The sequence below is a fragment of the Ovis canadensis genome, chromosome 10 (assembly GCF_042477335.2).
Source record: "Ovis canadensis isolate MfBH-ARS-UI-01 breed Bighorn chromosome 10, ARS-UI_OviCan_v2, whole genome shotgun sequence".
NCBI classification, from domain to species: Eukaryota; Metazoa; Chordata; class Mammalia; order Artiodactyla; family Bovidae; genus Ovis; species Ovis canadensis.
The window spans coordinates 42647357-42664120 of record NC_091254.1 but is presented as its reverse complement, the minus strand read 5'-3'; the positions used below and the strand labels follow the sequence as shown (position 1 = coordinate 42664120).

Genomic DNA, 16764 nt, shown 5'->3' with positions numbered 1-16764 from the left:
TGTGACTTTCCGGTCCAGATCAGAGATCAGAGTTTGGAGACACATGTATACACACACACTAAATGTATAAACTGTGTGCAACTCTATACATGTACTATACTAAATGCCCTATTACTATCTCATTTAAACTTTATAACAATTCAGTAAAGTGTAGGAATTACTTTGCTGAATCTAATCTTCAAAGTGGGAAATCTGATGTTTACTTGAGGCAGATCGTTCTAGGTCATATAGCTAGCAAATGGCCGAGGGAATATTTGACTATCAGCCTGTTTGGATGGTCTATGGTACCATATCCATTATGGCGTAGTTTTCTTAATTAGAGCATTGATTGAGTTTTAGTTTGGTTTATTCAGCAGATTTTTTTGTTTTCATTCTAGACCGTCTTTTCTAATGCCCTTTATATTTTAAAGAAACATTGTTCAGTATATTTATAGGAAAACTATGAGAGCAATGTTGAAAGTTGGACATTTTAGAACATGAAGTGAAAGTCGCTCAGTCATGTCTGACTCTTTGTTACCCATGGACTATTACAGTCCATGAATGTCTCCAGGCCAGAATACTAGAGCGGGTATCTTCTCAAGGGATCTTCCCAACCCAAGTCTCCTGCATTACAGGCAGCTTCTTTACCAGCTAAGCTGGTAATACTGAAGTGGGTAGCCTATCCCTTCTGCAGCAGATTTTCCTGACCTAAGAATCGAACCAGGGTCTCCTGCATTGCTGACAGATTCTTTACCAACTGAGCTATCACACAGAAGGGCATTTAAAAACATTCGCAGCTTTACTGTGAAAATGAGGTCCTTGAAATTACTTGATATATGTACATTGAGAATATTTCAGGTGTCTCTCATGAGGAGAATTAGCTCAACTGATATTGAATACCTGCTGGGTGCACACTGTTTTCAATGAGGTTACTCTTGGTATATGTCTTCTAGAAGATGAAATACGTATGTGGATTTTATTTTTTACATTATTAAATTGTGTGAGTTGATGTTGAGGAAAACTGGTAAGAGATAAATGAATGTTTATTAAATTATCTTCCATTGAATTCACCAAAATTATTTAAAAGGAAAATGTGTCTTAAGCAGAAGCTACCATAAACTGGAGAGAATTGGTGCTAGATAAGCCATTTAGACTGAATTGAGTGTGAGAACATTGACACTTGATGACTATATCCCTGAATCAGATGTATAAGGGAATGTATAATAAGTGTTCTTTCATTTACTAATCTAGAGGGAGGAGTTTGAGGTATGGGCAGGCTTTGAAAGAAATGTTGTTCAGTCACCCAGTCCTATCCAACTCTTTGCAACCCCGTGGACTGCAGCATGCCAGGCCTCCCTGTCCCTCAGTTCAGTTCAGTCACTCAGTCGTGTCCGACTCTGTGGCCCCATGGACTGCCGCATGCCAGACCTCCCAGTCCATCGCCAATTCCCAGAGTTTACTCAGACTCATCTCCATTGAGTCAGTGATACCATCCAACCATCTCATCCTCTGTTGTCTCCTCCTCCTCCTGCCTTCAGTCTTTCCCAACATGAGGGTCTATTCCAATGAGCCAGCTCTTCGCATCAGGAGGCCAAAGGATGGGAGTTTCTACTTCAACATCAGACCTTCCAATGAACACTCAGGACTGATCTCCTTTAGGATGGACTGGTTGGATCTCCTTGCAGTCCAAAGGACTCTCAAGAGTCTTCTCCAACACTACAGTTCAAAAGCATCAATACTTTGGTGCTCAGCTTTCTTTATAGTCCAGCTCTCTCATCTACATGACTACTGGAAAAACCATAGCTTTGACTAGATGGACCTTTGCTGGCAAAGTAATGTCTCTGCTTTTTAATATGCTGCCTAGGTTGGTCATAGCTTTTCTTCCAAGGAGCAAGCATCTTTAAACTTCATGTCTGCAGTCACCATCTGCATTGATTTTGGAGCCCAAGAATATAAACTCTGACACTGTTTCCACTGTTTCCCCATCTATTTGCTATAAAGTGATGGGACTGGATGCCATGATGTTAGTTTTCCAAATGTTGAGCTTTAAGCAACCTTTTCCCTCTCCTCTTTCACTTTGATCAAGAGGCTCTTGAGTTGTTCTTCACTTTCTCCCATAAGGGTGGTGTCATCTGCATATCTGAGGTTATTGAATTTCTCCCGGCAATCTTGATTCTAGCTTGTGTTTCATCCAGCCGAGCGTTTCTCATGATGTACTCTAGATATAAATTAAATAAGCAAGGTGACAATATACAGCTTTGATGTACTCTTTTTCCTATTTGGAAACAGTCTGTAGTTCCATGTCCAGTTCTAACTGTTGCCTCCTGACCTGCATACAGATTTCTCAAGAGGCAGGTCAGGTGGTCTGGTATTCCCATCTCTTGAAGAATTTTCCACAGTTTATTGTGATCCACACAGTCAGAGGCTTTGGCATAGTCAATAAAGCAGAAATAGATGTTTTTCTGGAACTCTCTTGCTTTTTCAATGATCCAGTGGATGTTGGCAATTTGATCTCTGGTTCCTCTGCCTTTTCTGAAACCAGCTTCAACATCTGTAAGTCCATGGTTTATCTATTGTTGAAGGCTGGCTTCATGACTTTTCAGCATTACTTTACTAGTGTGTGAGATGAGTATAATTGTGCGGTAGTTTGAGCATTCTTCAGCATTGCCTTTCTTTGGGATTGGAATGAAAACTGACCTTTTCCAGTCCATGGCCACTGCTGAGTTTTCCAAATTTGCTGGCATATTGGGTGCAGCACTTTCACAGCATCATCTTTCAGGATTTGAAATAGCTCAACTGGAATTCCATCACCTCCACTAGCTTTGTTCGTAGTGATGCTTCTTAAGGCCCACTTGACTTCACATTCCCGGATGTCTGGCTCTAGGTGAGTGATCACACCATCGTGATTATCTGGGTTGTGAAGATCTTTTTTGTACAGTTCTTCTGTGTTTTCTTGCCACGTCTTCTTAACATCTTCTGCTTCTGTTAGGTCCATACCATTTCAGTCCTTTATCGAGCCCATCTTCGCATGAAATGTTCCCTTGGTATCTCTAATTTTCTTGGAGAAATCTCTAGTCTTTCGCATTCTGTTGTTTTCCTCTATTTCTTTGCACTGATCACTGAGGAAGGCTTTCTTATCTCTTCTTGCTATTATTTGGAACTCTGCACTCAAATGGGTATATCTTTCCTTTTCTCCTTTGCTTTTGGCTTCTTTTCTTTTCACAGCTATTTGTAAGGCCTCCTCAGACAGCCATTTTGCTTTTTTGCATTTCTTTTTCTTGGGGAGAGTCTTGATCCCTGTCTACTGTACATTGTCACAGACCTCCATCCATAGTTCATCAGGCATTCTGTCGATCAGATCTAGTCCCTTAAATCTATTTCTCCCTTCCACTGTATAATCATAAGGGATTTGATTTAGGTCATGCCTGAGTGGTCTAGGAAATTAGTTCTTACCATGTTCAGTCATGTAGCCAAGATATAAATGGAACTTCAGAGTCATATATGAACTTGAAGACTGCATTTACTGTATTCATATTTTAAGATTCAACAGGTTTCTGTTACTTTTATTAGAGTCCATATTTCTGTATTACCCTATTTATTAGCACGGTCCTACCTACTGAACCTAGTCTGGTTCTCCATTACAGTTGTGAGCAGCCAGAAAAACGATATTATGATGGATATTTTGTTAGCTTTCATAAGTGTTTTGGTTAGTGATGTATTAGGAGAGCAGTATAAAACTAATCTTTGATTCTGTAAGAACTCAGACTTTCTCATGTGGTAGTGGCATATCTGGCAGGAACACCTGGACCATGTTGTTCAGCCTGTTTTGGTACTGAGCAGCATGCATGGGTGTGTGCACTTTCTGTGGATGTTTTAACAGTAAACAGTGCAGAACAGGAAGATAGTTTCTTCAAGGTAAATCTTACTGATCTTGATCTCTTGCTGTGAATCACAAAAGAACAATGTATGCACAAGCTCATGGGACAGTAATAAAATTGGTATTTTTCAGGTTGAAATGGTCCCTACTTTCTTCAGTTTAAGTCTGAATTTGGCAATAAGTTCCTGATCTGAGCCACAGTCAGCTCCCGGTCTTATTTTTGCTGACTGTATAGACCTCCATCTTTGGCTGCAAAGAGTATAATCAGTATGATTTTGGTTTTGACCATCTGGTGATGTCCATGTATAGAGCCTTTTCTTGTGTTGTTGGAAGAGGGTGTTTGCTATGACCTGTTCCTTACCACCTCCCAAAATTGGCCCAAGTTCATGTCCACTGTATTGGTGATGCAGTCGGGGAACCTTATTTTTCTATAGCAGAAATAAAGGAAAGACTTTGTGGTTATACCTTTTTTCTCTGGGTTTAATAGGCATAAAGCTTTTGGGTGAGGTAAGGCTTAGAGTTGTGAATCAAATGTCTTACTACCGACTTTGCAGGAAAAGAAAAAAGTAAGTGCTGACCTACTAAACTAAAATGATGGTGAATTATGGGTTCCATTTTGTCTCAATAAGTCTCTTAGGAATCTGGCTCACCTGAGAATAGTTAGATGTGCCAACACTGAGGGTTCCCTATAACCTAGGATACAGTCATAGTCCAAGTGAAGCTGGTTCTCAAATGGAGGCGGTTAAGCAGAGTCAGACACTACTGAGTGACTTCACTTTCATTTTTCACTTTCATGCATTGGAGAAGGAAATGGCAACCCACTCCGGTGTTCTTTCCTGGAGAATCCCAGGGACAGGGGAGCCTGGTGGGCTGCTTTCTATGGGGTCGCACACGACTGAAGTGACTTAGAAGCAGCAGCAGCAAGCAGACTTGGAGGAGAAATTAAACAGAAATAAAGGACTGACTACCTTTATTCCCACCTTCCTTCTCCATGCTGCTTATCAACTTGATTAAGCAAGTGTAGTTTCAGTTGGGAGTTCTGATGTTAATTTTTTGAAAGAAGTGTCCAGTGTTTAGTCATCAGGGAGACACCATCTCCATTTTTGTTTAAATGTCAGAGCCAAAGAGAATTTCTTTTATTTAAAGATGAATTAACAGAATACAGATAAATAGACAAACACAGATCCTTTGAGGGTATTTTAGTGTTCAAAAGAATGGTGATTAACACTAGGAAGAATGAAATTTTTGTTGGATAAAAGAGAATTTTAGACATGTGTTCTAAGCTGCCAGGAAAATTATGCAGCAAATGACATCTGGGAAAAAAAGGAAGAAAAATAATATACTGTAAAAAGAGAAATGACAGAACTAAGGATAAAGAAGAGCAGGAACATATTTCTGTTATGGAATGAAATTTATTATAAACAGCAAGGAGCAGAGTAAACAATATTGCAAATGTAATCAGGAAGGTTTCTGTTGAACTTAAGGAAACCGCATGAGGAAACCACTCATGAGTATAGTGGGCAAAGAAATAAACGCAGTTAAAGAGAATTGCAGATGATAGAAAGTCATGATTGGTGTCTGTGGAGAAGACGACAGTATAATGGAAAGTGGAAAAAATTTTTAAATAATAGAAATGAATAATAAACATAATGAATGAAAACATGAATCTGGAAATGAGTACTCATGGTTTAGGAAGGTATTGATAGCTTACTGTGAATGGTGTCGGATTTGTGATCTCCAAAGAAGATTTAACTTTGGTACCAGGGACCAGGCTTGATCACTCAAGAGCTTTTGTGCAGCAGAGTTTTATTAAAGTGAAAAAGGACAGAGAAAGCTTCTGACGTATTCATCAGAAGGGGGACAGAGAGTGCCTCCCGTCAATAGTCTTATCAAGGCCTCGTATACTTTTCCCAGACCCACCCTCACAACATATATCTTAAATTAGCAAGATTAGAACTAACAGTAGAAAGGTCTTAAGAGACCCACTCCCATAACATACACATCTCAAGGTAACATGAATAATCAGAAGATTCCTGTTAAGAACAAACATACCCTCAGGCAAGATACATTATATTGAGTAAGACAAAGTGAAAGTGAAGTCGCTCAGTTGTGTCCGACTCTTTGTGACCCGTGGACTGTAGCCCACCAAGCTCCTCCGTCCATGGGATTCTGCAGGCAAGAATACTGGAGTGGGTTGCCATTTCCTTCTCCAGTAAGAGTAAGACAAAGCAGTGTAGAAAACAGTTTCTCCTGTCCTTCTCCTTGAAAGCCCCAGAACCCTTTCTCCTTCTCAAGAGCTCTGGACCTCTTCCTCACTGATAGTCCTGGACTCCTTATCAACCTACCTCAGGATTTGCTCTCTCAATATCCTAATGGAATTTACTGAATTTTCAGAGATTCAGTTCCGTTCAGTTCAGTCGCTCAGTCGTGTCCGACTCTTTGCAACCCCATGAATCCCAGCACGCCAGGCTTCCCTGTCCATCACCAACTCCCAGAGTTCACTCAGATTCATGTCCATCCAGTCAGTGATGCCATCCAGCCATCTCATCCTCCGTCATCCCCTTCTCCTCCTGCCCCCAGTCCCTCCCAGCATCAGAGTCTTTTCCAATGAGTCAGCTCTTCTCATGACGTGGCCAAAGTACTGGAGTTTCAGCTTTAACATCATTCCTTCCAAAGAAATCCCAGGGTTGATCTCCTTCAGAATGGACTGGTTGGATCTCCTTGCAGCCCAAGGGACCCTCAAGAGTCTTCTCCAACACCACAGTTCAAAAGCATCAATTCTTCAGCACTCAGCTTTCTTCACAGTCCAACTCTCATATCCATACATGACCACTGGAAAAACCATAGCCTTGACTAGACAGAACTTTGCTGGCAAAGTAATGTCTCTGATTTTGAATATACTGTCTAGGTTGGTCATAACTTTTCTTCCAAGGAGTAAGCGTCTTTTAATTTCATGGCTGAAGTCATCATCTGCAGTGATGTTGGAGCCCCCCAAAATAAAGTCTGACACTGTTTCCACTGTTTCCCCATCTATTTCCCATGAAGTGATGGGACCAGATACCGTGATCTTCGTTTTCTGAATGTTGAGCTTTAAGCCAACTTTTTCGCTCTCCTCTTTGACTTTGATCAAGAGGCTTTTTAGTTCCTCTTCACTTTCTGCCATAACGGTGGTGTCATCTGCATATCTGAGGTGATTGATATTTCTCCCAGCAATCTTGATTCCAGCTTGTGTTTCTTCCAGTCCAGTGTTTCTCATGATGTACTCTGCATATAAGTTATAAGCAGAGTGGCAATATACAGCCTTGACGTACTCCTTTTCCTATTTGGAACCAGTCTGTAGTTCCATGTCCAGTTCTAACTGTTGCCTCCTGACCTGCATACAGATTTCTCAAGAGGCAGGTCAGGTGGTCTGGTATTCCCATCTCTTGAAGAATTTTCCACAGTTTATTATGATCCACGCAGTCAAAGGCTTTGGCATAGTCAATAAAGCAGAAATAGATGTTTTTTCTGGAACTCTGTTGCTTTTTCGATGATCCAGTGGATGTTGGCAATTTGATCTCTGGTTCCTCTGCCTTTTCTAAAACCAGCTTGAACATCAGGAAGTTCACGATTCATGTATTGCTGAAGCCTGGCTTGGAGAATTTTGAGCATTACTTTACTAGCATGTGAGATGAGTATAACTGTGCAGTAGTTTGAGCATTCTTTGGCATTGCTTTTCTTTGGGATTGGAATGAAAACTGACCTTTTCCAGTCCATGGCCACTGCTGAGTTTTCCAAATTTGCTGGCATATTGAGTGGAGCACTTTCACAGCATCATCTTTCAGGATTTGAAATAGCTCTACTGGAATTCCATCACCTCCACTAGCTTTGTTTGTAGTGATGCTTTCTAAGGCTCACTTGACTTCACATTCCAGGATGTCTGGCTCTAGGTGAGTGATCACACCATCGTGATTATCCAGGTCGTGAAGATCTTTTTTGTACAGTTCTTCTGTGTTTTCTTGCCACGTCTTCTTAACATCTTCTGCTTCTGTTAGGTCCATACCATTTCTGTCCTTTATCGAGCCCATCTTTGCGTGAAATGTTCCCTTGGTATCTCTAATTTTCTTGAAGAGATCTCTAGTCTTTCCCATTCTGTTCTTTTCCTCTATTTCTTTGCATTGATCACTAAAGAAGGCTTTCTTATCTCTTCTTGCTATTCTTTGGAACTCTGCATTCAGATGTTTATATCTTTCCTTTTCTCCTTTGCTTTTTGCTTCTCTTCTTTTCACAGTTATTTGTAAGGCCTCCCCAGACAGCCATTTTGCTTTTTTGCCTTTCTTTCCCATGGGGATGGTCTTGATCCCTGTCTCCTGTACAATGTCACGAACCTCCGTCCATAGTTCATCAGGCACTCTATCTATCAGATCTGGGCCCTTAAATCTATTTCTCCCTTCCACTGTATAATCATAAGGGATTTGATTTAGGTCATACCTGAATGGTCTAGCAGTTCATGATCTGAGCCACAGTCAGCTCCTGGTCTTGTTTTTGTTGACTGTATAGAGCTTCTCCATCTTCGGCTACAAAGAATATAATCAATCTGATTTCAGTGTTGACCATCTGGTGATGTCCATGTGTAGAGCCTTCTCTTGTGTTGTTGGATGAGGGTGTTTGCTATGACCAGTGCATTTTCTTGGCAAAACTCTTACTAGTCTTTGCCCTGCTTCATTCCGCATTCCAAGGCCAAATCTGCCTGTTACTCCAGGTGTTTCTTGACTTCCTACTTTTGCATTGCAGTCCCCTATCATGAAAAGGACATCTTTTTTGGGTGTCAGTTCTAAAAGGTCTTGTAGGTCTTCATAGAACCGTTCAACTTCAGCTTCTTCAGCGTTACTGGTTGGGGCATAGACTTGGATCACCGTTATAGTGAATGGTTTGCCTTGGAGACGAACAGAGATCATTCTGTCGTTTTTGAGATTGCATCCAAGTACTGCATTTCGGACTTTTTTGTTGACAGTGATGGCTACTCCATTTCTTCTGAGGGATTCCTGCCCACAATAGTAGATTTAATGGTCATCTGAGTTAAATTCACCCATTCCAGTCCATTTTAGTTCGCTGATTGCTCCTAGAATGTCGACGTTCAGTTTTGCATCTCTTGTTTGACCACTTCCAAGTTGCCTTGATTCATGGACCTGACATTGCAGGTTCCTATGCAATATTGCTCTTTACAGCATCGGACCTTGCTTCTATCACTAGTCACATCCACAGCTGGGTATAGTTTTTGCTTTGGCTCCATCCCTTCATTCTTTTTGGAGTCATTTCTCCACTGGTCTCCAGTAGCATATTGGGCACCTACTCACCTGGGAAGTTCCTCTTTCAGTATCCTATCATTTTGCCTTTTCATACTGTTCATGGGGTTCTCAAGGCAAGAATACTGAAGTCGTTTGCCATTCCCTTCTCCAGTGGACCACATTCTGTGAGACCTCTCCACCGTGACCTGCCTGTCTTCGGTTGCCCCGTGGTCATGGCTTAGTTTCACTGAGTTAGACAAGGCTGTGGTCCTAGTGTGATTAGATTGACTAGTTTTCTGTGAGTATGGTTTCAGTGTGTCTGCCCTCTGATGCCCTCTTGCAACACCTACCATCTTACTTGGTTTTCTCTTACCTTGGGTGTGGGATATCTCTTCACGGCTGCTCCAGCAAAGCGCAGCTGCTGCTCCTTACCTTGGATGAGGGATATCTCCTCAGTGCTGCCCTTCCTGACCTTCAATGTGGGATGGCGTGCAGCCCTATGGAAGTGATTTCATAAACATCAAGGGGGAAAAAAAAAGGTAAATCCTGTATGGCAGAACAGTAATGGGGCTGACATTTCTTTTCAACCACTTAAGATTTCCAGTTAATGATTCAACAGTTGTGAAGTTTGATCAGAAAATGAATGTAACTAAAGTTTTCCTAATTAGCTAAGTTGTACTAGGGCAAATGAAGGATTTTCTTTGGAATTCAAGGATTTAGAAAACGTGTTACCCCTTTTTATTGTGAGGTCGCTCTTTCTACCAAGTTGTGTGCCGTTTTCCCTTTATTCACTTTTGCTTATGTCCTTAAATCAAACTTTTTGTTTTCTTATTTGCATATCTAATTGTCTTTTCTCACCATTTTAATTTCTGTATTCAAATTTTAGGTGTGGCTATATCTATGTTTTAGAGATCTGAATATCTGAATTTTTAAGGGTGATGTAAATAAATTGGTTCAGGAAGAAGGAAGGGGAAAAAAATCCTAATAGGCTATAATTATAAAAGAATTTCAGAAAATTACCCTGTAATAATAATAAGGGCCAATAAAAGTTATGTTAGAGGGGGTATTTCAAATATATATATAAACTACATAGAAATTCTAAATCTTTTTAATTGTTCCAGGCATGAGAGGGAAAGGAAAGCATTTAGATATAAAGCCAAGGTAACTAGTAGGAATGCTGCTGCTGCTGCTGCTAAGTTGCTTTAGTCACGTCTGACTCTGTGTGACCCCATAGACGGCAGCCCGCCAGGCTCCTCCATCCATGGGATTTTTCAGGCAAGAGTACTGGAGTGGGGTGCCATTGCCTTCTCTGTTTAGGAATGGTAAAACCTGATAAAAGATATCTCTCCAAAAGAAAACTGAGACAAATTTTATTGATATTGATGAAAATTGAATGCAGAAAGAGAATTTACTATAGTAAGGCAAGAATACAATATGGCCAAATGTTGGTTAATTCCAGGAATACGAAAAGGGTTACTATTAGAAGAGAACCCGATGTTCATGTTATAATTCATTATATAAATGAGTAAAAGGGAGAGGCCACATAATAGATCTTTTTGACAGATGCTGCAAGGGCTTCCAATCAAAAGGAACATCAGTTTACTTACAGTTAAACCCAGCAAAACAGGATTTTAATGGCCTTCATACTTCTCAAACCAATGAAAGTGAAAGTGAAGTAGCTCAGTCTTATCTGAGCGATTCTGTGGACTATAGCCTACCAGGCTGCTCTGTCCATGGAATTTTCCAGGCAAGAGTACTGGAGTGGGTTGTCGTTTCCTTTTCCAAATAGCTCAAGTAATATCTACCAATATCTACCACCATATGATAAAACACAAGCATTCCCAGTAACATCAGGAGCAGGATGAGAAAATATGCTAACTCTGCCATGATTTAACATTGTTTTGAAAGCATTAGCCTATATAATTACATAAGAAAATAAAATTAAAAGGTGCAGTTGTTGGAAAAGAGGAAGCAAAGTTATCATATTTCTAAGAGAAAAATCCAAGAGAATCAACTGCAGAACTACTAAAAACAAGATGGCCGTATCAAGTATCTAGAAATCCAAGGCTCTCTTTATATCCCACTAATAATCACTTAGAAAATATAGGAGTGAAAAAATCAGAAGATTTAAAAGTCAAGAGTATGAGAAATTCACAACTTCACAACACTGTACTATCCCTATAGTAGTGAGGAGTATAATATTTAACAAAGAAATTAGTCAGGAAAACTTAAATCACTGAATAAGTAACTGGCAAGCAGTTTTAAAAAGAAAAAATGTAGACTACTTACTTGATATTACATATATTCTGGATGAGCCGGAGTTTCTTTATTTAATAATCTAAGATTTTATTTTAAAACTTTTAAATTTATGATGATTATATATATATATATATAAATGAATTATTAAAATTATTAGTAACCAGTTCTTTTTTTTCTTTTTAATTTTATTATTGAAGGATAATTGCTTTACAGAACTTTGTTGTTTTCTATTGAACCTCAACATGAATCAGCCATAGGTATATATATATCCCCTCCCTTTTGAACCTTCCTCCCATCTCCCTCCCCATCCCACCCCTCTAGGTTGCTACAGAGCCCCTGTTTGAGTTTCCTGAGCCACACAGCAAATTCCTGTTGGCTATCAATTTTACATATGGTAATGTGAATTGCCCATGTTACTCTTTCCATGCATCTCACCCCCTCCTCCCCTCTTCCCATGTCCATAAGTCTTTCTCTGTGTCTGTTTCTCCATTGCTGCCCTATAAATAAATTCTTCAGTACCATTTTTCTAGATTCCGTACATGTGTGTTAGAATGCAATATTTATCTTTCTCTTTCTGGCTCACTTCAGTCTCATGTAATTTATCTTTCTCTTTATATTTCTCTTTCTGGCTCATGTAATAGGCTCTAGGTTCATCCACTTCATCAGAACTGACTCAAATGCGTTTCTTTTTATGGCTGAGTAATATTCCATTGTATATATGTACCACAACTTCTTTATCCATTCATCTGTTGATGGGCATCTAGGTTGCTTCCATGTTCTAGCTATTGTAAATAAATAGTGCTGCACTGAACAATGGGATATATGTGTCTTTTTCAGTTTTCATTTCCTCAGGCTAATATGCCTAGAAGTGCGATTGCTGGGTAATATGATGGTTTTATTTCTAGTTTTTTAAGCATTCTCCATACCATCTTCCACAGTGACTATCAATTTACATTCCCACCAACAGTGCAAGAGTGTTCCCTTTTCTCCACACCCTCTCCAGCATTTATTGTTTGTAGACTTTTTGATGATGGCCATTCTGACTGGTGTGAGGTGATATGTCAATGTAGTTTTGATTTGCATTTCTCTAATAATGTGCAGTGTTGAGCATCTTTTCATGTGTTTGTTAACCATCTGTATGTTGTCTTTGGAGAAATGTATGTTTAGATCTTTTTCCCACTTTTTGATTGGGTTGTTTGTTTTTCTGACATAGATTTGTATGAGCTGCTTGTATATTTTGGAAATTAATCCTTTGTCAGTTGTTTCATTTGCGGTTATTTTCTCCCATTCTGAGGCTTATCTTTTTACTTTGCTTATAGTTTCCTTTGCTCTACAAAAGCTTTTAAATTTAATCAGGTCCCACTTGTTTACTTTTGTTTTTATTTCCATTACTCTAGGAGGTGGGTCATAGAGGAGCTTGCTTTGATTTCTGTCGAGTGTTCTGCCCATGTTTTTCCCTCTAAAAGTTTTATAGTTTCTGGTCTTAGGTTTAGGTCTTTCATCCATTTTGAGTTTATCTTTATGTATGGTGTTAGGAAATGTTCTAATTTCATTCTTTTACCTGTAGCTATCTAGTTTTCCCAGCACCATTTATTGAAGGGAATGTCTTTGCCTCATTGTATATTCTTGCCTCATTTGTCAAAAATAAGGTTCCCATAGTTGCATGGGTTTATTTCTGGGCTTTCTGTCTTGTTCGATTGGTCTGTATTTCTGTCTATATGTCTTGGAAGATTGGTCTTGTCTAAGAATCTGTTTCTTTTGGTTTATCCATTTTATTGCCATGCTGCTGCTGCTGCTAAGTCGCTTCAGTTGTGTCCAACTCTGTGCGACCACATAAATGGCAACTCACTAGGCTCCGCCGTCCCTGAGATTCTCCAGGCAAGAACACTGGAGTGGGTTGCCATTTCCTTCTCCAGTGCATGAAAGTGAAAAGTGAAAGTGAGGTCGCTCAGTCGTGTCCGACTCTTAGTGACCCCATGGACTGCAGCCTACCAGGGTCCTCCGTCCATGGGGTTTTCCAGGTACTGGAGTGGGGTGCCATTGCCATATAGTTGTTCATAATAGTCTCTTATCATCCTTTGTATTTCTGTATTGTTTCTTGTAACCTCTCGTTTTTCATTTCTAATTTTGTTGATTTGATTCTTCTCTTTTTTTCTTGAGTCTGGCAAAAGGTTTGTCAATTTTGTTTATCTTCTCAAAAACCAACTTTTAGTGTTATTAATCTGTAGTATTGTTTCTTTCATTTCTTTTTCATTTATTTTTGCTCTGATCCTTATGATTTCTTTCCTTGTACTAATTTTGGTTTGTTTTGTTGTTGTTCTTTTTTCCCCAGTTGTTTTAAGTGTAAAGTTAGGTTGTGTATTAGATGTTTTTCTTGTTTCTTGAGGTAGAATTATATTACTATAAACTTCCCTCTTAGAATTGCTTTTGCTGCATCCCATAGGTTTTGTATTGTTGTTTTTTGTTGTCATTTGTTTCTAGAAATTTCTTCATTTCCCTTTTGATTTCTTCAATAACCTGTTGGTTATTTAGAAACGTGTTGTTTAATCTCCATGAGTTTGTTTCTTACAGTTTTTTTCCTTGTAATTGATATGTAGTCTCATAGTGCTGTGATCGGAGAAGATGCTTGATACGATTTCAGTTTTCTTAAATTTACTGAGTCTTGATTTGTGACCCAAATGTGGTCTATCCTGGAAAATGTTCCATATGCACTTAAGAAAGTGTATTCTTCTGTGTTTGAGTGAAATGTCCTGAAGATATCAGTGAGATCTGTCTCATCTAATGTATCATTTAAGACTTGTGTTTCCTTATTAGTTCATTTAAGACTTTTGTTTCCTTATTAGTTTTCTGTCTTGATGAGCTGTCCATTGGTGTGAGTGGGGTGTTAAAGTCTCCAGCTATTATTGTGTTACTGTCAGTTTCTCCTTTTACGTCTGTTAGTGTTTGTCTCATGTATTGAGGTGCTCCTGTGTTGGGTGCATAGGTATTTACAATTGTTATGTCTTCTCTTGGATTAATCCCTTGATTGTTATGTAGTGTACTTCCTTATCTCTTGTAAAATTCTTTATTTTAAAGTCTATTTTGTCTGATATGAGGATTGCTGCTCCAGCTTTCTTTTGCTTCCCATTTGCATGGAATATATTTTTCTATCCTCTCACTTTCAATCTATATGTGTCTTGAGGCCTAAAGTGGGTATCTTGTAGACAGAATATATATGGGTCTTGTTTTTGTATCCATTCAGCCAGTCTGTGTCTTTTGGTTGGAGCATTTAATCCATTTACATTTAAAGAAATTATTGATACATATGTTCTTATTGCCATTTTCTTGTTTGGGGTTGGTTTTGTAGATCTTTTTTCTTCTCTTGTATTTCTTGACTATATAAGTCCCTTTAACATTTGTTGTAAAACTGGTTTGGTGATACAGAAGAGGTTTTGGTGGTTTTGAAGACCTTTCTGCTGTTACGTTCAACCCATTTTTCTGTGATACTGTTGGTATTTTCATTATCTGTTTGTAGGTGTTTACACTTCTGTAACAAGAAATACAAAATTTCCCTTCAATTGGTCACTTGTCTTTTTATTATATTTTACTGTTATCTTTTCTGTGACTGCTATTATTATAATGAATTATTTATCTCTGATTGTTTTTTAAACTGGGGCACTGAGTTGGGCAAGGAGAATTCAGAAGTTATTTCCACTGAGAAATAAATGCATAGTTGAACTAAGAGAGCTTGCCTTATTCAGGATTTTAAGTTTTTATATAATGAAGTGATATGATACATCCGTGTTCTTCCAGGTAGCTAGATGACTCATTCCCTGCCTCTTTGAGAACTGTGGTCAAGTGTTGCTTTACTAGAGTGATCTTCTGTAGGCAGCATATGTAAAATTGTAACACTGTCACAAACTTAGGCCTGTTCCCTATGCTGTCCTTTTTCTTCTCTCCCACCCCCTTACCCCTGCCTTATAGGAGTTACCACAATTTAACCTAACAGATGTTTTGCTGACTTAATGTGTTTTCATTTACCTTATCCCTAATATGCTGGTAGAGTGAATGCACCAATTTGGAACTTTAAATAATGCCTGGCATTACAGCAAGTACTCAATTTGTATTGATTAAATGATCAAATTTCCCCTCATGTAGATTTTTTGAGGATAGATTAAAAGATGAACTGGAAGAGGAAGAGACTTGAGAAAGAAGGAGCAATTTAAGTCCCATTATGGTGGTCTTACGTGTAAGGTAGCAAAAGCTTAGCTGAAGTAATAGCAATGATAATAAAATAGAAAAGGCTAATGGAAATGACATTAAAAAGAAGAAATGGGTTACCATTCTTGTTTGTATTTATAACTAATAAATAAAAAGGAAAAATTATTTGTGTTTGTATTATATTTTAATATAGATGTTTATAAAGCAAAATTATAGATGATTGAAAATGAGTGAGTAGATGCTGTGACTTTTGTTTCTTTTGTTCTTACAAAACATTACTTTTAAAAATACAAGCTTTAAAGTATCTAGTGGAAGTCATAATGATTTTTCTGGTGTATTGTTTTTCTGTAATTTTTTTTTTTAGAGCTTTGCTTCCTGTTTTACATCACAAATCTAAAAAAGGACCCCCCCGTCAAGCCAAATATGCTATTCATTGTATCCATGCGATATTTTCTAGTAAAGAAACCCAGTTTGCACAGATATTTGAGGTAAAAAGAAAAATTTTTTTTTGTTTCATGTTGTTAAAAAAATATAAATGAGTTTACAGAATGTTCACGTTTGGAGATGTATCATTTTGTAATTTTCCAAATTTGAATCAGTATATCAATATTAATGATTGGTTAAAATTTGAAAATATCTGATGATTCAGCTTTTTAATGCTAGCTCATTCAGAAATCAAGCAGTTGTATAATAGTTTTGACGTTACTTTATACATTTAGTATTAGGAAACTTTTTTCATTAGTAAGTAATTACATGTAAAATCATAGTTACTCATAGTAGGTAATAGGTGATTATTCTATCAGTTTACAGATTTTAGAAGTTTGATTTCTATATATGAAATACTACTGAAGTGTGTGGGGTTTTATACATGAATAATAATTTATAATTAAGGTTAAATGCATTTGTACTTTAATGACTGACCTAATTTCATATTAGATTAAAATGTGCCTTTTCCTTTGCAGGGCACGTGATCCACACCCAAAGATCCTTGATAGTTGGTGCTCTCCAAAACACCCATAGCAGTTTAGGTCCATGCCAGATGGTTTTGGGCAGGACCAAATATCAAGGACCTTTTGGTGTGGTCCAGATGTCTCTTGGAATTTTTGAGCGGGACCAAATATGAATAAATATCAAGGACCTTTGTGTGTAGACCAAATGTCTTACTGGGTGTATTGGGACAGG

General features: G+C 38.4%; 1 protein-coding gene across 6 annotated transcripts in view; it reads left to right on the top strand.

Moving 5' to 3' along the window:
• PDS5B (PDS5 cohesin associated factor B) overlaps positions 1–16764 on the top strand; it is a 178591-nt gene that overhangs the window by 111338 nt on the left and 50489 nt on the right. For all 6 annotated transcript variants that reach the window (XM_069601599.1, XM_069601596.1, XM_069601598.1 and 3 more), the window contains exon 20: positions 15947–16070. In XM_069601599.1, coding sequence (XP_069457700.1) covers positions 15947–16070 — 124 coding nt within the window. The remainder of the gene's footprint in view (positions 1–15946; positions 16071–16764) is intronic.